This window comes from Primulina tabacum, chromosome 12, assembly GCF_025594145.1.
Source record: "Primulina tabacum isolate GXHZ01 chromosome 12, ASM2559414v2, whole genome shotgun sequence".
Taxonomy (NCBI): Eukaryota; Viridiplantae; Streptophyta; class Magnoliopsida; order Lamiales; family Gesneriaceae; genus Primulina; species Primulina tabacum.
The window spans coordinates 15,079,474-15,104,177 of NC_134561.1; the positions used below are offsets into that span (position 1 = coordinate 15,079,474).

General features: G+C 39.3%; 1 protein-coding gene across 1 annotated transcript; it reads right to left on the reverse strand.

The window, feature by feature from the left end:
* Positions 1-13,637: 13,637 nt before the first annotated feature.
* LOC142520226 (uncharacterized) lies at positions 13,638-14,600 on the reverse strand. The gene is made up of 2 exons (XM_075623229.1): positions 14,301-14,600; positions 13,638-14,213 (listed from the first exon to the last, which is right to left on the reverse strand). The coding sequence occupies exons 1-2, from the start codon at positions 14,598-14,600 to the stop codon at positions 13,638-13,640; spliced, it is 876 nt and encodes a 291-aa protein (XP_075479344.1).
* Between the last annotated feature and the right edge of the window lie 10,104 nt (positions 14,601-24,704).

Consider the following 24,704-nt stretch of genomic DNA (forward strand, 5'->3'; position numbering starts at 1 on the left):
CATGAGACAGAGGCGATGGTTGGAACTGGTGAAGGACTATGATTGCGAGATTAGCTACCATCTGGGAAAAGCTAATGTTGTGGCAGATGCCTTGAGCAGGAAAATTGCAGTCATAGCTCAGTTATCAGTGCAGAGACCTCTTCAGTTTGAGATTCAGAGGTTTGGTTTGGAAGTATACCGTAAGGGCAGAGCACGAAGGCTGTCTAATCTGACAGTCCAGTCTTCTCTGCTAGACCGTATCCGGACAGGTCAGTCTTCAGATGAGCAATTACTGAAATGGAGACTGAAAGACGAAGCCAAGGGCAGTGTTCTTTACTCAGTGTCAGATGGTATCGTGAGATACAGGGGCAGAATGTGGGTGCCTAGTGTTGATTCGATCAGACAGGATATTCTGACAGAAGCACATGCATCCCCGTATTCTATTCATCCAGGAAGTACTAAGATGTACAAGGACCTGCAGATCCTGTATTGGTGGCCAGGGATGAAGAGAGACATCCGCAGATTCGTATCAGAATGTCTTACTTGTAAGCAAGTGAAAGCTGAACACCAGAGGCCAGCAGGGATGCTTAAGCCGCTCCCTATTCCAGAGTGGAAATGGGAGAATATCACTATGGACTTCGTCGTTGGATTGCCTAGATCAGTCAGAGGCTTTAATGCCATTTGGGTTATTGTGGATCGACTCACGAAGTCAGCACACTTTTTGCCAGTAAAGACGACTTTCTCCATGACGCAGTATGCGGAGCTTTATATCAAGGAGATAGTCTGTTTACATGGGTTCCCAGTTTCGATTGTGTCCGACAGGGACCCGAGGTTTACGTCGTCCTTCTGGAAGAGCTTACATGCAGCCATGGGGACAAAGTTGCTGTTTAGTACAGCTTTTCACCCGCAGACAGATGGCCAGTATGAGCGAGTGATTCAGATTCTGGAGGATTTGCTGAGAGCCTGTATGATTGATTTTCAGGGGACTTGGGAGTCTAAGATACCACTAGTGGAGTTTACCTAAACAACAGCTTCCAATCATCTATAGTTATGGCTCCCTATGAGGCGTTGTATGGACGGAAGTGCAGATCACCAGTTCATTGGAATGAAGTTGGTGAGAGAGCAGATCTTGGTCCAGAGATAGTTCAGCAAACTACAGATGTGGTGGTCAAGATTCGTGACAGGATGAAGACCGCCCAAAGCCGTGAGAAGAGCTACCGATAAGAGGAGAAGAGATCTCGAGTTTGCCGTAGGAGATCACGTATTCGTCAAGATAGCACCTATGAAGGGTGTAATGAGATTTGGGAGGAGAGGCAAGCTGAGTCCGAGATTTATTGGGCCTTTCGAGATTCTGGACAGAGTTGGGACAGTAGCTTACCGTTTAGCCCTTCCGCCGAATCTGGCCGGGGTACACAATGTGTTCCACGTTTCTGTGCTGAGGAAGTACCTTGCGAATCCTTCGCACATTCTGAGCTATGAGCCGTTGCAGCTTGCTCCAGACCTGTCATATGAGGAGCAACCGATTCAAATTCTAGACAGGCATGAGCGCAGACTCCGGAAAAAGGTGACTAAGCTAGTCAAAGCCCAGTGGCTAAACCAATCAGTAGAGGAGGCCACTTGGGAGACAGAATCAGATATGAGGAGTCGTTACCCGGAGTTGTTCGGTAAGATTTAATTTCGAGGACGAAATTTTTATAAGTGGGGGAGGAACTGTAGTGCCCAAGAATCAATAGACGTAAAACCCATGCATCTATTTAATTAATTTTAAATGAGTTTTAGCCATGCATAATTTATGAAAATGCATTATTTTAAATTATTCATGTTTATGGTGATTCACGTTAAAATATTTTTCAAGTTCCCTGTTTCAGGCGATTATTCGAGGCGGGATTGAGGAAAAGACCCGGTGACGATTTTTGGCAACTTAAAATGTGGTATTTTATTTTAAGTTATGGATGGGGCATTTTAAATAAATTTATTTAGCTTAGCATTTTAAAGACTAAATTATGTATTTAGTGGTTTAAGAGCTTAAAACTTTTTAAAATTAGCCTTTTGGTATGTGTTATTTTAAATTAGGAGTTTGTTTAAAATTTAGTGTGTTTTTATTCTAATTAGGGGATTATATTTAAAAAGGTTGTGGAGATAGTATTCTATTTAATTTGTTAATTGAGTAACACTTTAACTAGCATTTAAATTAGCATTTTATTAGTATGTTAATTATTTAATTAAGCCAAATTTTAATCCCCTAATCTAGCAACTCACACACACTACACGATTTTCACACTTTTACACACACCTAACACACGCACACACACACACCGATACACACACACTTACACACATTTAGAATTTTATTATTTTGAAAAGAAGCAAAACCTAGGGTTCTTGTGGGGACCCGGACACTAATCAAGTTTGTAATCGTCATTGGGATAATTTAATCAATTATACTAAACAGGGTCTAAATTTTTTTTTTTAAATGCGGAACGTAATGGAAATCATACTCATACTATTATACATATCAGTATAAAATAAGGTACAAGTCCTGTACAACATATAATCAATATAGACTAAGGTTCAACAACTAGCTATCAAGTGTTCAAACCCTATCTATAGAAACATCAAAGTCCGTGGTCTCCACTCTAATCATGATCTCTCGTCATCTCCTCGACCCTGATCCTGTCCCATCTGTTGTCATGCACACATACAAACACGACAACAGCCGGATAATTCCGGTGAGAATATAATCCCAGTATAAATCAATGAACATGCAATCATATAATCAATATAAAGCATGAAACAGATATCAGATATATATATCAAAGTCTGAAACATAATTAATATCAAACTATCAATTATCCTCGTGACTCCACAACTCAGACTAGACTCAATCCTAGTCTAGGGATCCCGGTTTCCAGATGTTGGTATTCCTATATCGACCAACAGTAATAAAATAAACTCCGATTCTATCCACGTCGATATAACCAAACATCCAGTGTCTTGATCTATCCGTCACAGACTGTGGCACTATCGCCAATACACTATCTTGTGACATCTTCCAATGTGTCCGTGGCGATCCCACCACTATCAGGCACTTCTGTCACAAGATCACTCGACTAATACCTGTATTCTATACATCCATAGAACAAGCTTATCAAGTCAAAGCAATGAACATAAAAATAAGAAGTATGTGATTTAGGGAAACTCAAGTATATCCTACTTGAGTCGATCTCCCAATACCACATTGACTTATACCTTTCGTTCGTAGTCTCGGTCTGAAGCAATATCAATTCTGAATTCAAGATTGTCTCTGTAAATCTGAAACGACATATCGAGAATAATAATATCAATATTCCATTCTCAATTCAACACTGAATCTGATTAATCTGAACTAATTCAAATCAACGGCATAACGGCACAATCCCGATATCTCCGTCAATACAATATAACCAGATATCAATTACAAATTAGAACTCATATCCATTACGATCTGTAATCAATCCATAACTCAAATCTATTCAATTCCCGATCAATATAATCAGAAAATCATAATAATTCCAGAATCAATCCATTCTTCGTTCTGACTTCGATTCTACGGTGTCTAGTATATCAAGAACACTATATATGAAATATATTCAATTCCATCAACATCATAATTTCAAATGGTAATAAAACTCAATAAAACTTACGTCCAGTTGTAGCTCGTGTCGAGAGGAGTACAGCACTGCGTTCGGATTCAAATTCTGATAATCGGATCGAACAAAATCTCAAATTAAACTCAAAGAAAGCTTAAGGGAATTTGAAGGGAATTCTCGTTGATCTTGCTTCTGAATTCGTGAAGAATGAATTGTATATATATCAATTGCATGAAAATGAAACGTGGGTCAATGTGAGGGCTGCACGTCTTGCCCATTACATTTCTCCCCCTCTTAGACATGATTTCGTCCTCGAAATCTCAGGCAATCATATCACGAGCAAGTAATTCAAATGCAATAAACAGGCAGAAATAATAGAAGCTGAGATAACAACTCACATCATCGAAATAAATTCTTGGAATTCATGTCTCATGTCTGATTCAGTCTCCCAGATAGCTACTTCAATGCCGTGACGAGTCCACTGCACTTTCACCAGTGGGATAGTCTTTGTTCTGAGTTTCTTTTCTTTACGATCAATAATCTGTATCGGCTTTTCAACGTAACTCAGATATTCATCAAGCTCGGCCTCGTCTGGCTGAATAATATGAGAATCATCGGGGAGATACTTCCACAGCATAGATACATGAAAGACATCATGTATTCCTGATAAAGAAGGCGGTAATGCGAGTCGATAGGCACGATCTCCTATCTTCTCGAGAATTTCATACGGCCCAACATATCGTGGAGACAGCTTCCCTTTCTTGTCAAATCTGACAACTCCTCGGAAAAATGAAATCTTCATAAATACTCTGTCTCTGCCTCAAATACCAACGGTCAACGTCGAACATTGGCATATTTGGCCTGTCTGTCTTGAGCTGTCTTCATTCTCTTCTGAATCAGCTTTACATTTTCAGTCATTTCTCTGATCATGTCAGGTCCAATCTCAGGAACCTCAGAGATATCATCCCAATAAAGAGGGGATCGGCACTTCTTTCCGTACAACGCTTCAAAAGGTGCCATCTCAATACTCGTCTGATAGCTATTATTGTACGAAAATTCACAGAGAGGCAATGCATCCTGCCAACTAGTGCTAAAATCAAGCACTACAGCTCTCAGCATATCTTCTAATGTCTGAATCGTCCGTTCTGACTGTCCGTCAGTCTGTGATTTATATGCGGTACTCAAATGTAACTTCATACCTAGAGCTTGCTGCAGGCTCTGCCAGAAGTGCGAAGTAAACCGAGGATCACGGTCTGAAACAATCGACTTCGGCACTCCGTGCAATCTGACAACTTCTCTGACATATATCTCAGCCATCTGGTCATATCTATACGTCATCTTGTACGGAATAAAACATGCGGATTTGGTTAGTCTATCAATCACCACCCAAATCGCATCAGAACCTCTGGAGGAATGCGGTAACTGCGTCACAAAATCCATGAAAATGTGATCCCATTTCCATTCAGGAATAGACAAACTATGTAACAGTCCTCCGGGTTTCTTTCTTTCCGCTTTCACCTGTTGGCAATTCAGACATCTGGAAACAAATTCTGCAATGTCAGTCTTCATCTGTTTCCACCAAAACTGTCCTTTCAGATCGTTATACATTTTTCTGCCACCAGGATGGATACTGAATCGACTGTTGTGCGCTTCAGTCAATATCTGCTGTTTCAACTGTGAAACATTTTGCACAACAAGACGATTATTCACATACAGTACATCCTCATGTGCCTGATACTCTGATCGATGACCTGATCTGACCATCTCAATCGAATTCTGCACCTTCTGATCAACTTTCTGAGCCGCTTTAATTCTTAAAATTACCTCTGGTTCAGCTTGAATAGCATATAATCTCAAGGGTTGGCGATCTGTCTCAAATACTAATCCAGACAAACAGCAATCTTCAATCAAATTCGAAATACCTATCGTCGATAAGGATAAGGAACATACCTTTCGACTCAGTGCATCGGCTGCTGCATTGGACTTCCCTGGATAGTATTTTATTTCACAATTAAAATCTTTAAGCAAATCAAGCCATCTTCACTGTCTCATGTTCAGTTCTGATTGGGAAAACAGATACTTCAAGCTTTTATGATCAGAATAAATTTCAAACTTCTCACCGTAGAGGTAATGTCGCCATATCTTCAGTGCAAATACAATGGCTGCCAATTCAAGATCATGAATTGGGTAACGAGACTCGTGTGGCTTTAGTTGTCTCAAGGCATAAGCAATGACGTGCCCTCGCTGCATCAATACACAACCCAAACCTCTTTGAGAAGCATCACAATAAACAACAAATCCACCATTACCTGAAGGGATAGTCAACACAGGCGCACTTGTCAATCTCTTCTTCAACTCAACAAAACTGTCCTCACATTCCTCGGACCAAACAAATGGAGCATTCTTCTGAGTTAACTGAGTAATCGGTTTAGCAATGCTCGAGAAATCTTTAATAAATCGGCGATAATATCCTGCCAAACCCATAAAGCTGCGTATCTCTGGTATAGATGTCGGTCTCGGCCAACTGATCACAGCCTCAACCTTGCTAGGATTGACAGAAATCCCATCTCCTGATATAATGTGACCCAGAAATACTACTTGTCTCAAACAAAACTCACATTTCGACAGTTTAGCATATAATTTCTCAGCCCTCAGAGTTCTCAAAACAATCCTCAAATGTTCAGCATGATCCATCATATTCTTTGAATAAATCAAGATATCATCAATGAATATGATTACAAAATAGTCCAAATATTTCTGAAAGACTCGGTTCATTAATCCCATAAAAACAGCTGGTGCATTTGTAAGACCGAAAGGCATGACAATAAACTCATAATGTCCATACCTGGTTCTAAACGCTGTCTTCGAGATATCAGAATCCCTGACTCTCAGCTGATGGTATCCAGATCTCAGATCGATCTTGGAATAGACAGATGATCCCTGCAACTTATCAAATAAATCATCAATGCGAGGCAAAGGGTATTTATTCTTTACCGTTGCTTTGTTCAGTTGCCGATAATCAATGCAAAGTCGCATAGAACCGTCTTTCTTTAGCACAAATAACACTGGAGCACCTCAAGGAGATACACTAGGTCTGATATATCCCTTGGCCAGTAAATCCTCCAACTGATCCTTCAATTCCTTCAGTTCAACCGGTGCCATTCTGTACGGAGCTCTAGAAATCGGAACTGTACCTGGCATCAACTCAATATTGAAATCTATCTCCCTGACTGGAGGTAATCCTGGAATCTCGTCGGGGAATACGTCAGCAAACTCACACACCACTGGCAAGTCCGCCAATGATGGACTCGATTTCAGTAAATCAACTGACTAGACAAGGAATCCCTCCGCTCCTTTCTGGAATAATCGAGTCATAGACATAACAGATATCAAAGGAATTCTAGATCTAGAACCCTTACCATAAAATTTCCACTCCTCAGCCATCTCAGGTCTGAATCTCACTATCTTGTGGAAACAATCAACTGTAGCTCTGTATTTGGTCAACATATCAATCCCGATAATACAATCAAAATCAGACAATCCAAGTTCAATGAAGTCTAACTCAAGCTCATCCCCGTCATACCGTAATATACACGATCTAACAGAAGTCACTGATATCAATCCTGTCCCCAAAGGAGAAGAGACAGATACTACAGTAGATAGGAACTCAACAGGTAATGCATGCATCAATGCAAATCTCTCAGAAATAAATGTATGCGATGCACCAGTATCAATCAACACATAAGCAGGATAACCAGAAATAAAAACGTTATCTGCAACAACGTCATCAGGTGCATCCTGTGCCTGCTCCTCAGTAGGCTGGCTCACTGTCTGGCTACCTCCTGGCCTCTTCTGTGACTGGGTCGACGGTGCTGGCTGAAAAGAATGGACAGCAGATGGTCGTCTCCCTGTCTGAGCCACTGATCCAGATGACTCTGCTGCCTGGGATCCCTGGGCACATCTCTGGGGACATACTCGGGCAAAATGTCCCCGCTGTCGGCATATACGACAAGAGCCAAACACTCCTCGGCACTGCTCTGTGGAATGCTTCCCTCCACAAGTGCTGCAATATGGTCCTGTATAACTCTGGCTCTGACCAGTCTTTCTCGAGCCACTAGAACTGGAAGAACTGCTGCAAGACTTCTTGAACTGTCTTCCTCTGGCTTTCAGATAGTCTTTCTTTCCACCACTGCTGTTTCCACTCTCGAATCTAGGAAGGGGTTACTGTGGTATCGGTGCTGGGGCCACAAACGAAGCTCTTCTCTGTCTCATCAGACCGGCTTCTGCTCCCTTTGCTCTGTTCAGAGCGTCCGCAAAGTTGTTTGGTCTCCCAGTGTTCCCCAATGTAAATATCTCCGGATTCAAGCCATCGATGAACTGATCAGCCACCGCTTCTTCATTCTCGGACACATGTTGAGCAAATCTCAGTAGTGTAGAGAATTTAGACACATATTCCTCAATGTTCAACTACCCTTGTCTCAGATTCGCAAACTCAGCACCTATATCCTTTCTGTATGACACTGGGAAAAATCTCTGATAGAATTCAGTTTTGAAGACATTCCAAGTAATAGACGTACCTCGATGCTCTAAGGCTCTCCTGGTCGTAATCCACCAGTTCTTTGCAATGTCATGCAACTGGTGCCCTATCAATTTCACTTTCCGCTCATCTGTATAGTCCAGTTAGTCAAACAGCATCTCTATGTCGTCTAACCAGCTCTCACAATCCACTGAAGTCTCAGTGCCCCTCAAAGTCGGCGGATGAAACGACTGAAACCTCTTCAATAATGTTTCCATCGGAGTGGCTGTGACACCCATCGGCGGATTTGAAGTACTGCCCTATTCCGGAATTCTTCGGGGAGGCATATCTGATTATCAAAATGATTAGTAACCCAAAACAACAAACCTGTTTCAGTCCTCCTCCGATCATCTTACTGCTGATCCAGAATCGGTGCTGATTCATTCTAAATAAAACATATTACCATATCAAATCAGTTAAATCAAGTTACATGTATTAAAGCAGTAAGAAATGCTAGCAATCAAAAGCAAGGAAAGAAAACTCAATCTACCCCGCTCCCTAGCTTCTATCTCAGTCTAAAGGATCTATCGCTCTGATACCACCTGTTGTGGGGATCCAGACACTAATCAAGTTCGTAATCTATACTAAACATGGTCTAATTTTTTTTTTTTTAATGCGGAATGTAATGGAAATCATACTCATACTATTATACATATCAGTATAAAATAAGGTACAAGTCATGTACAGCATATAATCAATATAGACTAAGGTTCAACAACTAGCTATCAAGTGTTCAAACCCTATCTACAGCAACATCAAAGTCCGTGGTCTCCGCTCTAATCATGATCTCTCGTCATCTCCTCGACCGTGATCCTGTCCCATCTGTTGTCATGCACACATACAAACACGACAACAGCCGGATAATTCCGGTGAGAATATAATCCCAGTATAAATCAATGAAAATGCAATCATAAAATCAATATAAAGAATGAAACAGATATCAGATATATATATCAAAGTCTGAAACATAATTAATATCAAACTATCAATTATCCTCGTGACTCCACAACTCAGACTAGACTCAATCCTAGTCTAGGGATCCCGGTTTCCAGATGTTGGTATTCCTATATCGACCAACAGTAATAGAATAAACTCCGATTCTATCCACGTCGATATAACCAAACATCCACTGTCTTGACCTATTCGTCACAGACTGTGGCACTATCACCAATACACTATCTTGTGATATCGTGCAATGTGCCCGTGGCAATCCCACCACTATCAGGCACTTCTGTCACAAGATCACTCGACTAATACCTGCATTCTATACATCCATAGAACAAGCATATCAAGTCAAAGCAATGAACATAATAATAAGAAGTATGGGATTTAGGGAAACTCAAGTATATCCTACTTGAGTCGATCTTCCAATACCACATTGACTTATACCTTTCGTTCGTAGTCTCGGTTTGAAGCAATATCAGTTCTGAATTCAAGACTGTCTCTGTAAATCTGAAACGACATATCGAGAATAATAATATCAATATTTCATTCTCAATTCAACACTGAATCTGATTAATCTGAACTAATTAAAATCAACGGCATAACGACACAATCTCGATATCTCCGTCAATACAATATTACCAGATATCAATTACAAATCAGAACTCATATCCATTACGATCTGTAATCAATACATAACTCAAATCTATTCAATTCCCGATCAATATAATCAGAAAATCATAATAATTCCAGAATCAATCCATTCTTCGTTCTAACTTCGATTCTACGGTGTCTAGTATATCAAGAACACTATATATGAAATATATTCAATTCCATCAACATCATAATTTCAAATGGTAATAAAACTCAATAAAACTTACATCCAGTTGTAGCTCGTGTCGAGAGGAGTACAGCACTGCGTTCGGATTCAAATTCTGATAATCGGATCGAACAAAATCTCAAATTAAACTCAGAGAAAGCTTAAGGGAATTTGAAGGGAATTCTCGCTGATCTTGCTTCTGAATTCGTGAAGAACGAATTGTATATATATCAATTGCATGAAAATGAAACGTAAGTCAATTTGAGGGCTGCACGTCTTGCCCATTACAGTTCTCCTTCCCCAAGAGCAGCCGCCCCCTTCCCCTTTATTTTCCAGCAAGTTTTCGGCAACTTTATTGCCAGAAAAATCGAGCCAAGTCGTCCCGGATCGAGCCTCGCACCGTCTCCGCTTTGATATCGTCGTTTCGGTAACGTTTGATATCATAAGACACGTATAATCTCTCTTTTGCTGCATCGATCATGTCATATTATGTGTTGCGTTATTTTATGCGTAAAATCCATGTGTGATGTTCATAGTTTGAACGGATAATTGATTGGATCAATTTTGAAGGAAAATTTTTAGATCTAAATCACGTTTTTACTATTCTTAAAACTGCAAATTTTCGGTCGAGATTTTGAGAAAAATTTCAGCGCAAAAAACGTAGAGCTTTTTGACACCTTATATTTGATATATGATTTGAAATTTTTGGACAAAAATTTCGTGAGTTATAGCGTTTTTCGTGGGACTGCTCAAACTGCGACTTTTACGTAAATTGTGTTCTTGAAGTTTAATTGTTGCAGGCTTCGTTGGGAATCAACGGGTGATCGTTGCTGCGTCTAGGTATGTTTAGTTCGATGTTGTGATGATTTTGGTGTCTCTTTTCGTGTCGTTAGGCACCAAGTGGAATCAAGAGTCGAGGAGGAAAATGGTGTCGAACTTCGAGTTGTGTCATTAGTTGTGGATTGTCACACTTGGGAACAATTATAATGGCTTACTTGGGTTTGGTACAATGTCGTGACGCTCTAGGACGGGTTTCGAGGTGTCGAGTCACGGTTGGGTCATCGAAATAGGAAGAGGAAGCCACAAGCACTTGAATTCTCGTAGGTACGCGTTCACAGTAGCTACACGGACCCCTACACGGATGAGGGCACGGGGTCCGTGCCTTTGGGTTTCACTTAGTGTACTTTTCCAGTGCCTACACGGATGTCTACCCGGACCCTGACACGGGGTCCGTGCCTTTGTTTCCCTACGGTGTCTTTTTACAGAGTCTAGACGGACCCGGACACGGGGTCCGTGTCCACCCCTCCTTTCAAGTTCTTCTCACCCGAACCTACACGGACCCATACACGGAGGTAGGCACGGGGTCCGTGTCCTTCATATTCTGGAAAAAAATTCTATAGTATGCCTTGAGGTTTGATGTCATGGTCTAGTACAATGATTTACAAGGTCGAGTCATGAGAATTTTAGAACGTCCTAAGGAATTGCATGAACTTGTAAGTAAGTAGGATTGATACGTCTAAGCTATGCAAGTTTAGTATGCAGTTTCATGTTAGTATGTGTAGCAGCGACGACCCCGATTGAAGTCCAACGAATCCCTCAACGCCAAGTAAGTATGTTGACGTGCAAGAAAATATTTTAAGTTTTTGAGGTATGCTAATTGTCTTGTGACCAAATTATGAATGGGTTTGGAAGTCGGTGAACATGGCCAAGGACCTCTCCACCTCGTTAAATTATGAACGGTTAGATCGTGGTTAGAAAGCGTTAAATTATGAACGGGGACCAACCAGCCCGTTAAATTATGAATGGGGATCTCATGTATGTGGCAGTGGATACGTCCCTGTCAGCTCAGTACTGTGGTTTGTCTGATTAGGCGTTTACTATGTATGGGTCACTTGCTTTGAAACATCCTCTACGCAAAAATGAAGTCATGTATGTTTAAGTATGATCAAGTATGTAAGCATATTTATGAAAGCTTTAAAGTTATGGCACGTCTATGTACGTATGCAAGTTCAAGTTCATTTCAAATCCAATCTTCAAGTATGTATGTTCTATTTTAAAGTTGCATGTGGTTTTATTATGTAGTACTTGCTATTTTCAGTTTATACGTGTTGAGTCTTTAGACTCGCTAGACTTGATCGATGCAAGTGAGGATGTCTATGAGGAGACCGGAGGTGGCGACCAAGGGGCAGGCTTGGACTGAGCGGAAGGCTAGACCCGAGGACCGCCCATGTTATTTTAACATTTTTATGCAAGTTTAAATACTCTGATTTTTTTTTATGATCCGGTGAGAGATGTTTGGGACAAGTATTTTGTTAGAAAGTTTTATTGGTGTTGGATGATTTCAAAGATATTTTTATGAACGATGAGTTGAAGACCGTATGGATGTTTATATTCAAGAAAATTTTTAATTTTTCCGCAAATTTTAAGTAGTAAAGAATACGGTTCGTTACAGTAATGGTCTTTGGGGCAAGCTTTGTTGAGGTCGCGGAAATCTACACACATTCTCCACTTCCCGATGGACTTAGGTACCAGTACCACATTCGGAAGCCATGTAGAAAATTGAATTTCTCGAATGTGGCCGGCCTTCAGCAGATCTTTCACCTGTTCATCAATAACTTTGTCCTCTTCAGGACCAAAATGCCTCTTCTTTTGTTTCATCGGGTGAGATCTCGGGAGAATGTACAATTGATGCTCCGATATCAGGGGCGAGATCCCTGTCAACTGTTGGGACCAGGCAAACACATGAATATTAGCTTTTAAACAATTGATCAAACTAACCGGGGTGGATGCACTGAGGTCCCGAGCCACCTTGATTTGCTGCCCTGGTCCGACTTCTATCATCTTCTGCTCCTCCTTTGCCACAAAATGTATTTCCCCCTTCTCCACTACTCTTCCTCTCACTTCATCAACTCTCGCTTTCTTCCCTTCCCTCCTGGTTTTGCTCTGATCAGCCCGAACTGCTTCCACATAGCATTTCCGGGAATAAGGTTGATCTTCTCAGACTTCTCCTACCCGAGCTCCCACAGGAACTTTGATCTTCTGGTGGTAGGCGGATGCCACGGCATTTAATTCGTTCATAGATGGCTTCCCCAGAATGATGTTGTATGATGATGGGGAGTCCACCACAGTGAAAGAGGTCATCACCGTCTTTTTATGATCTGGGAGCCCAGTGTCAGTGGCAGGACAATCTCCCTTCAGGGTAAACCACATGGCCAGCAAAACTAAAAAGGCCAGTCTCTACAGCTTCCAAATGATAACCCTGAAAATCCATCTGTACAAAGGCATCTTTAAAGATAAAATTAACAGAGCTGCCCGAGTCCACGAAGACTCTCAAAATATCATAATTGGCTACCCGAGCTTGGATAACCAGGGAGTCATTATGGGGCAGATTAACCCCATTTAAATCTTCCGGGCCGAAACTGATAACTGCCTCATCTCTCCTCACCCCCTTCACTTCCATACAATCCCTCCTACTCCTTGACTTCATCGCCCAATTAGAGTCTCCATCAGTTGAGCCTCCTGATATCATTTTAATCAACCCCATGGCAGGGGGCGAATTTTTCTTTCTCTCGGGCTCGGGTTCTATCATCTTCCTGGGCTCACTCTTTGGATTACCCCTCAAACCTCCTCCCCGTGAACTGGATTCTGGTTGCCGGGATGTCCAGGGTGGCAATCTCGGTCTTTTGTTGGCTTAACCAGGTGCCGGGGCGGAAGGTAAGGCATAGTCTCCCTTCAAAGTTTTGCAGTCTTCGGTGTTGTGATAACATATTTTGTGGAGAGTACAAAATCCTCTCTTCTCAGGTCGGGATATTTGATAATCCGGTGCCAAATCTCTACTGCATTCCTGCACCTCCCTCTCCCGGGCAATCTTTAGAGGCACGTGGTGAGAAAAGTGCCATGGATTACCTCTCCTCTGTCCTTTCTCCTCGGGTTTAGACAGCCGGTCCCCTCTCTCCTTCCTTACGGCCTCCCTCTTCTTCTTCTGGGCTTCCTCCATATTGATATATTTTTCTGCCCAATATAATAAATCCTCGAAGTCCTCGGGCACTTTCTTGGTTAATGACTTGAAAAATTCACCCTCCCTCAAGCCTTGAGTGAATGCAGTCGTTTTTGTTTCAGTGGCACAAGTAGGAACATCCAGAGCCAATATATTGAATCTTCTTATGTAAGGCCTTAAACTCTCCTCCGGGCTCTGTTTGACCTCAAAAAGACTAAAGGCAGTCTTCTTGTATTTCTTGCTACTGCTGAAGTGGTGTGAGAACACCTTCTAAAAGTCTTTGAAAGAATGAATGCTTTGAAGAGCCAATCCCTCGAACCACCTCTGAGCAGAATCTACCAATGTTGTCAAGAATACCTTACACTTGATTCGATTAGTGTAACAGTGTAACATGTCCATATTCTCAAACCTGGCCAGGTGCTCCTCGGGGTCTGCATTGCCATCGTAATCATTTATTTTGGCAGATTTGAAGTTCCCGGAAAGGGGTTCCCGGACAATGGCTTCAGCAAATGGGCATCCTTTGGCGATTTCCCGGGAAGTACTCCGGCTCTCCAACTGCCCTTCCAGGACCTTCATCTTTTGTCTTAGTTCCAACAATTCCTCCGCTACAGTTGGAGATTTGGACCCGACACTAGACTCCTCGTCCTCTCTCCTCATCTCTTCCTCCTCCCTCAACTGCTGCTGCTGCTACTGCTCATTCTCTTGATCTTCTCTTGGAGGAGTAGCCTCGCGTGAATGATTTCTACGGGCCAAGGCCTTATCCACCGCTTCATAGATCATTCTAGCCAAATCCTCCGGGGTTGTGGTAATAAGATTGGGTCCTGTGGGAGGAGCACCACCAACTTGTCCCGAAGTACGCGCATTATCACCCTGAAACCGGGAATTATCCTGGTTAGTTCTTCGCGTATGAGCCATATCAACGTCTTAGTCTCAATTTCCCACAGACGGCGCCAATGATGCGACCTCGATGAAATGGATGAACCGAGTAACGGGCTCTGACGGATCAAATCAATAATTTATAATGTTTGGGAATTTGAGTGAAGGAAATATGGCTTGGATTAACACCTGCAAACAAGAAATTAACTCATGAATGGGCGCCGGAGGGATGTCCGACGTAGCCACTCCGATCCTTAAGTCAGCAGGTTTTCAGATAAACACAAGCAATATTTGAGAGAAAATATATAAGTGCTTAAGAGTTCAAAGATTTCGAAAATTATGGCTTGGATTAACACCTGCACAACCAATTGCTCATTATACAGAGAATTCAAGAAAACCCGAAAATTATTTTCTTCAAGTTTGAGATTTTTAGCCCTAAGAGTTCGAGTTTCTTCTGAATTTGAAAGCAGAATATGAATAATTTGGTTTCTTTGAGCATTTTCTTGAGCTGGGTTATTGTTTACTTTGGTTAAGAATGTTACTAACATCGGCATTTCTTGGTGTAAACCTTAGAATTGATGTATTCTATTAATTTTGTATGTCATTTTCTTGTGATCTTTGGTTTTCTTGTAAAAATAGAGCAGATCGATTTTTTTTTTGGGCTAAAAAAATGTGATTCTTCGTTCTTTTTTACTTATTTCCCATGTGCAAATTTTGCAGCACACACTTTCATGTGTGTGTGTGTGTGTGTGGCACTGATGATTTGGGGAAAAGTACTGACTATGTAGCTCCCTTTGCTAAACAAATATTTTCCTGAACTGTTCCAGTTGAGCTTTTCATCGCTTGGGATTAATTCTTATATCAGACACTAGAATATATTGAGATTTAAGAATGGCTTTCCAGATTATATTTTATATTTTTCACTCAGATTTGTTAAACTTGGGTGGACTGTTTTTGTTAGAGTAGATGCCCTGCAAGCCAACGTTTGGCTAGAAATTTATTGACTCAAGTGTAATGAACAATCTTTATTTTAATATAATATAACCTTTTTATGGTTTCATTTTTCTTTATATGTATACTCATTCAATAAGCATATATGAATTTCTTGATTATACTTTAATGAAAATGAATCGTAATTCGATCTCGAAACTCATTTGTAATCACTGTATATTCTAAATTGGTTACTAGTCGATTCAGCTGGCTAAAATAGGGATAAAGGCCGCTTGAGCTTGAGACTAGCATCTCTGATGATGTGTACCGTGTTTCATGGTGTGTGCATATAGATGTCCAATCATGCAGATGGGTAATCATATGATGATTGTACCGAACAACCTCCCGTAGACTTTCCAAGTGGTTATCATTCATCGATAGGAAAAGTCTGTGGTTCTGATTGTACATGATTAGTCCTTACGACCCAGGACAACACTGAGGCTCTATATATTAGGATTATTCTTTTACTCATTTGCCGACTCCGCGAGGGTCACAAGGTGGCGAGTTTGGGTGCAATTGCGAAATGTGTAGGAGTCAGTGCATTGTAGTCGGGGATTCACCGCTCACTTACGGGTGTTGATATCCTATGTGATCTAACGAAATAATTGTGCATGAAATTTCTGGCCAGAGTGTGGGATGTATATTAGGGAAAGAGTTTTCTAGTTGTACATGTAATAATACTATGAATATTTCATGATTGTATCACAAAGCTATCGAATTAATATACAACCCTCGATGAACCAAATGTTGCAGATTCGATCGAGATATATAAGATGAAGGGATCGTACTGTAAGTTAATCATAACCGATTGGTTCTTGCATGCACTATCAGTGATATATAGGTAATCATGGGGTGATGTTACTAGACGCACTTACCAGGATTCGATGGGTTTATCAGAAATTAATTTCTACATTCTCATGACCAAATGTTGGTGAATGAAATGGGGCAAATTAGGGTAAGCCCGAATAAAAGAAATTGTCCTGGATCACAAAGAGTTGTGAATCCACGGCTAGCTGTATCTCTGAAACATTGAGGGTCACACAAGCACCGATTTACTTATTCCCATTGAGATGATAAATTAAATGAGTTGAATTTTTAAGAAATAAGTTTGATATGATCAGTCGATAAGCTTATAAATAAAGTTTTTAAAAACTTAAAGAAATTTTGAGAGCATGACTACTAAAACAATCAAAAGCAGTGCACCTGCTTTATGTAAACATTGCTGATCTCGAAATTAAAGTGTGTGTCATAAAAACAAACAAGTTTAAAATGTCACATCTATTATATTGGATCACCGATGGGATTTTGATGAGATTGATATATTGTGAGTATAGATAATGGACTTGTAAGAATATAAGCCCATCATGCTAATTTATTAAAGTTCAAATGAGATTTTATAATTAACTTATATTTTAATAAATTAAAATATAACCCATTAAGTTTTTATTAAATATTGTATTGATTTATGTAATATGAAAATATTCATTATAACATAATTTAAAACTTGCACACGAAACAAAATAATAATGATGCGTAATATTCTCAAAATATTTGCATTAAAATTCGAGATTTTCTAATATATGGCATGCAATTAGAATCCATAGTTAACTTAATTATTCTAATTAATTAAGTAATGGATGGATTGAAAAATATAATAATGATTTTTTATTATAATGCATGCATTTTCGGTGGAAGCAATAAACATTAAAAGGGGCATTCATTCGTAACTTTCTTGGTGAAAAAAAAGAAAACAAAATCGTAGCTCTTAATTCTTGAAAAAAAATTCGGCTTATAGTATTGAGTTGATTTCTTCTTCGTGTTCCATCTCCACGTAAAGTATCTTCTAATTTTTAGTGCAAATTAGAAGAAGAACAATTAATCCGGTCGTGGACCTGATTCGGAGATCGAAAAAAGTTCGTAGAGAAATTCAATAAGAGTTATATCTGCCAATACCGGAATAGTTGGGGTCAAGTGAATTAATTCACTAAAGGTACAACTTCTAACACCCTATTAATGTTTATTTAATTTAAATCATACGAGTGTCCAAATATTTTGATTGTCAAATTTATAAATTTTTAGACTTCCGCTGCGATTTGGACACGAGAAAAACGAGATCCCAACAATGGTATTAGAGCCAGGTTCTCTTTATCGTATGGTTTAAATCATGTTGAATTATATTCTTAACCACATAAGAAAAATTTTCAGAAAATTGATGCACCATAAAAAAAAATTCGTCGGATTTTCGAATTTTTTTTTCCGGATCTGCCTGAACAGCACGTTGGGTCGCGCACGGCGGTCTGCGCATGGCGATCTGCGCACAGCGGGTGCGCGGCCTGCTCGCACTATGCACGGAACGTCTCGGGCAGCGGGCATGTGGCGCGGGTAGGTGCCCGGAACGTCTCGGGCACCGTGCTAGGTAATAGGCTTGAATTGTTCGGGCCTATGGTGCAATTTTCTGATTTTTCAAAATTTTTGAAGAAATTGATATTTTATGAAAATTAGTTCAATTTTCCTTTTGAAAATTAATTTTTGAAAAATTAATAATTTTTTTGTAAAATAAATAATTAGAATATGATTTTATTTATTTATGATAAAAGTGAGTTTTACAAGGAATCAATTATTATTGAAGTAATTGGAAATTAAATAAATGTTTTTATTTAATTTATTAAATTCTTTAATAATTGTGGTAGTTAGTAATAATATTATTAGATGTATGATTTAATGAATTAATTAAATTTGTTTAATTAAATGATGTTAATATATGATATTAAATGCATGAAGGGTGATCGAGAGCCTTGACCAATGTGTTAGATGTATGTTAGTATATTTTACTGTTTTATTCATTTTGTTAATATTTGATATTATTAAAGTTGGCCTGGTTTATGAACCGTTCCCACCCCATGAAATGTATCTCTTATGTGTCTTAGCTATTTTAATGTAATTATTAGAAATAGTAGGAGATCAAGACTGGAAGATGATGGGTCCGATGCACAACATGAAGACATGTAAAATATTAGAAGCTCTTGTAATAAGTTACATTTGCTTCCTTGCATTAACCTAGGTTTTGGACCTAGATTCATGTCGGCTCGTATGGATCTAATAGTGTTGGTGATCGATCATTCTTATTTATTGTTGAATGTCATACTAAGATATATGCGATATATAGTAGTATGCATGTATCTATATTATTAAATATATAGTTGCATTAAATCCGGCAAACATAAAAACATGACACGCGATTTTAAAATAAAATCATCACACAATTTTAAAATTAAAATCCTTCATTTTAAATAAGATTCAAAATTTATATCAAACCACAAAAGTAAAAATTAAAGGAGTTTAATTTGTTATTGCCTTCCATCAACCGTGGTTGTATTTTGAACGCTACCTTCGGCCAGTGTCTGGCTCATAGGCCTGGACGCGGAAAAGCTGTGACTTCCACCGAATATATGATGTGAATTGAGTGGAACTCCCATGACTTCGGCTCATATTATTGGAGGAACTCATGGCGACCGTCCAATACATTTCAATATTGATGGGTCGGTTTGACACGTGAAATAAACGGTGTCATATTATTGGTGCCTTATTAAACTTGAGGCGAAACACGGATAGGTTGCATAGGGATGCAATTGGATTCTACATTTTAGAAATTATAATTGGCTGATATTATTCGGGATCATAATTGTCTAATTGGGCTCTATGTGCCGACTTAAGAAATAAGATTTCCTTTTTTCATCAGAGGGTAGTGGAAATGTCAAAATAGTGGGAGGATAATTTATAAAATAAAAATTCATATTTATATCTTAAAATTATTTTAAAATAATCAGTAACCATTATCTGTTTTCGTTTTCAGTATATTTACAATGACTAATCGTAACCCGCTTTGAATCATTCTCGATCAAAACAAGTTGACTGGCCCTAACTATAATGACTTGTTTCGAAACTAAAAGATTGTTATGAACTCTTACAAGATTGCGTATGTGCTTGATAAGAAGCCACCGAGGGAAGCACCTTCAGACATCAGTGTGACTGAGTTGGCTAAGCTTGAGAAATGGTGGGACCATGATGTCCAAGCTAAGAGCTACATGTTGGCTTCTGTGTCGAATGAACTTCAAATGAGGTTCGAGGAGGCAGTGAATGCTGCTGACATTCCCCTTCATCTGAAAGAATTGTATGATGTACAAACTCGCTCAGAGAGACATGCTACGGTTTAGGAACTCATGACTACAAGTTTTAAAGATGGGACTTCGGTCCATGAGCATGGTGTTATGATGATTGGGCTTATTGAGAAGTTAGTGGGACTCGACGTGGTTATTTCTAGTGAGCTCTCGACTGATATTCTCTTTCTGTCACTATTTGTGGTTAATTTTAACATGAACAAGCTTGAGGCCACCCTTGAAGAGTTGGTCAATATGCTTACTATTTATGAGGCCACAATCAAGAAAGAAAAGCATGTTCTTCTAATGGGCTCATTGTCTGGTACGAAAAAGGAGCCAAAAATAAAGACAAGAAGTGTTCTGCCCCACCGATGAAGAACAAGCACAACAAAAATCAATACAAGAAACCCACTCCGGGGCCCTCAAAGCCCCACATGTTAGAACATGTTTGTTTCCACTGCAACAATCCTGAACATTGGAGGCGTAACTGCAAGGATCATCTTGCCCAGAAGCGTTCTGGCCATGATATGTTTTACATAGAAGTAAATGTCTCAATTAATTACCCTTCTTGGTTATTGGATACCAGATGTGGTTCTCATCTATGCAATGATTTGCAGGTGATAACAAGAAGTAGGAGACTTAGAGATGGTGAGACATTTCTAAGATTGGGGAATGGATCAAGGGTTGCTGCAACTGCTATTGGAGACATTACTTTGATTTTGAACAATAATTTTAAGTTACTTTTGAGAGTCATTTTATATGTTCCTGAATTGGTTAAAAACATTATTTCTATTTCTATGCTTGATAGAGATGATTATTCTTATGTTTTTGCTAAAGTTGTTTGCAATATTTACAAAATGAATGTTTGATAGGAACCGACGAATTAATAAACGATCTCTATAACTTAAAATTGAAAGATATTACGTTTAACAATATCCAAGCACAAAAGAAAACAACAAACATAAGAGAGTTAGATGATCCAAATCCCGCAAAAATATGGCATGCTAGACTAGATCACATTTCACAAAGAAGGATGCACAAACTAGTGGGAGAAGGTAGATTTGACTTGTCAGACATAAATTCTCTACTTACTTGTGAGTCATGTCTAAATGGAAAATTGACCAAGGCTCCCTTTAAGGGAAACGTGGAATATGCACATGATCTATTGGATTTGATCCACACAGACATTTGTGGCCCGCTAAGCGTTAGCATAAAATATGTGCAATCCTACTTCATTACATTTACTGTTGACTATTCGAGGTATGGGTATGTCTATTTGATGAGACACAAATCTGAAGCATTTGAAAGTTCAAAGAATTCAGATCTGTAGTAGAAAACAAGATAGAAAAGAGTATTAAGACACTTCGATCTGATCGAGGTGGAGAATACTTGAGTACTGAATTCTTTGATTATTTAAAAGAGAATGAGATTCTCTCACAGTGGACTCCACCAGCAACACAACAATTGAATGGAGTTTCTGAAAGTCGTAATCGAACTTTGATAGACATGGTTCTATCTATGATGGGATTCACTGACTTGCCTACATCGTTTTGGGGCTTTGCGCTTGAAACTGTGACAATGTTATTAAATTGTGTCCTTAAAAAAGCAGTTGATAAAACCTCATATGAGATATGGATGGGAAAACTCCCAAATATTCTTACTTGAGAATATGGGGATATCCTGCTTATGTGAAGCAGACAGTATGAGATAAATTGGACAATCGATCCATTTTGTGCTACTTTGTAGGGTATCCAAATAATTCTGTTGGATATTATTTATAGCATCCCAATGAAGCAAAATTGTTTGTTTCAAGAATTGTCACCTTTCTGGAAAGAGAATTTCTATTAGATAGAAAATGAAAGATGATAGAACTTTAAAAAATTCAAGATACTCCCTCAACTGTAGAAGTTGAACCTAATCCCCAACAACCAGTAGTTGAAGTGCACACACCTAGAAGGTCTGATAGGACAATTATACCACCTGCTAGATAGACACTTCTTCATGAACAAGGCCATGATGAGCCTCGCGTTGGATGTGATCCAATGAACTTTAAAAAAGCAATATCTGATACCGATTCATCCAAATGGATTGAATTCATGCATTATGAAATTGACTCTATGTATTCAAATTAAGTCTGGACATTAGTGCATCCACCTGAAGGAATTGTTCCCATATGATCCAAATGGATTTACAAAAAAAGCTTGGGACGGATGGAAAGGTATCGACCTTCAAAGCAAAACTGGTTGCAGAAAGTTATACTCAAAGGCAAGTAATTTACTACGAGGAAACTTTTTCACCAGTAGCTATGTTTAAATCCATTAAAATACTATTAGCCATAGCATCATGATATGACTATGAGATATGGAAAATGGATATAAAGATTGCATTCCTCAATGGAGACATTAAAGAAGATATTTATATGTCTCAGCCTGAGGGATACATATCAGTGGGAAGTGAGCATAAGCTATGCAAACTTCAAAGATCAATAAATTGTCTCAAGCAGGCGTCCAGAAGTTGGAACATCATATTTGACAACACCGTCAAGGAATTTGATTTTGTCAAGAATCCTAAGGAACCATGTGTGTATAAGAAAGTTAGTGGGAGTGCAGTGATATTCCTTGTACTTTATGTTGATGATATCATACTCATTGGGAATGATGTAGGATTACTGCAATCAACTAAAGTATGGTTAGCAAGTAAATTCTCCATGAAATACATGGGTGAAGCATCCTATGTATTGGGAGTACAAATCTATAGAGATAGATCAAAGAGGATGCTGGGGCTCACCCAAACGGCTTATATCGATACCATTCTAAAAAGATTCTCTATGGAAGAGTCCAAGAGAGGATACTTACAAATGTGTCATGGTGTTACTCTATTTAGAGCAATGTGCCCCAAGACTGATGAATAGATAGAAATAATGACACGTATTCCATATGCGTCAGGCATTGGTAGTATCATGTATTATATGATATCTACACGCCTTGATGTTGCTTACGTTCTGAGTGTTACAAGAAGATATCAGGCAAACCCTGGTCCAATGCATAGGAAGGCCGTAAAAGATATTCTTAAGTACCTAAAGAGAACTAAGAACTTGTTCATGGTCTATGAGGATGGAGAATTAAAATTAGAAGGCTACACTGATTCTAGGTTCCAAAGTGATGTAGATTATTCGAAATCGACCTCTGGTTTTGTATTCATGCTCAATGGTGCGGCTGTCTTTTGGAAGAGTTCCAAGCAAGACACCGTTGCGGATTCCACTACTGAAGATAAATATATTGCTACATCTGCTGCAGCCAAAGAGGCAGTTTAGAAGAGAAGTTTGTCCAAGAGTTGGGCGTTATTCCTAATGGAGTTGATCCAGTCCCGGTTTATTGCGACAACACTGGTGCCGTTTCACAGTCAAAGAAACCAAGGTCTCATCAGCGATCCAAACATATACGAGGAAATTCCACTTCATCCAAGAGATTGTGGGAAGAGGAGATACATCAGTCGAAAGAGTCGCCTATGTAGATAACGTTGTTGATCCACTAATAAAGCCCTTGCCAGGACCATTGTTTGAAAGGCATCGCGAAGCAATGTGATTAAAGTTTATCGGTAGTAGGCTCTAGGGCAAATGAGAGATTGTTAAAGTAGATGTCCTGCAAGCCAACAGTTGGCTAGAGAATTTATTGACTCAAGTATAATGAACAATCTTTATTTAATATAATTTAACCTTTTTATGGTTTCATTATTCTTTATCTGTATACCCATGCAATCAGCATAAATAAAATCCTTGATTATACTTTAATAAAAATGAATCGTAATTCGATCTTGAATCATTTGTAATCACTGTATATTCTAGATTGGTTCCTAGTAGATTCAGCCGCCTAAAATAAGGATAAAGGCCGCTTGAGCTTGAGACTAACATCTGTGATTATTTGTACCGTATTTCATGGTATGGGCATATAGATGTGCAATCATGCAGATGGGTAATCATACGATGATTGTACCGAACAACGCTCTCTTAGACTTTCCAAGTGGTTATCATTCATCGAGAGGAAAAGTCCATGATTGTGATTGTACATGATTAGTCCTTACGACCCCGCACAACACTGATGCTCTACATATTAGGATTGTGCTTTGACTCATTTGCCGACTCTGCGAGGGTCACAAGGTGGCGAGGTTGGTGCAATTGCGAAATGTGTAGGAGCCAGTGCATTGTAGTTGGGGATTCACCTCTCACTTACAGGTGTGGATATCCTATGTGATCTAATCAAATAATAGTGCATGAAATCTCTGGCAAGAGTGTGGGATGTACATTAGGGAAAGAGTTTTCGATCGGGATATATGAGATGAAGAGATCATACTGTACGTTTATCATAACCGATTGGTTCTTGCAGGCACTATCAATAATACCTATAGAATCATGGGGTGATGCTACTAGCTAGACGCTCTTACCATGATTCGATGAGTTTTATCAGAAATTAATTTATGACATTCTCATGACCAAATGTTGGTGCATGAAATAAGGAAAATTATGATAAGCTCGAATAAAAGAAATTGTCCTGAATCACAAGGAATTGCGAACCCACGGGTAGCTGTATTTATGAACCATTGAGGGTCACACAAGCACCGATTTACTTGTTCCCGTTTAGATGATAAATTCAATGAGTTGAATTTACAAGGAATAAGTTTGATATGATCAGTCGATAAGCTTATAAAGAAAGTTTATAAAAACTTATAGAAACTTTGAGAG

Coding starts and splice junctions, on each gene's coding strand:
- LOC142520226 (XM_075623229.1), bottom strand. CDS start 14,600: ATGAGGAGAGAGGACGAGGAGTCTAGTGTCGGGTCCAAATCTCCAACT. Junction 14,214..14,300: donor CTAATCGAATCAAGTGTAAG/GTATTCTTGACA, acceptor AAAGACTTTTAG/AAGGTGTTCTCACACCACTT.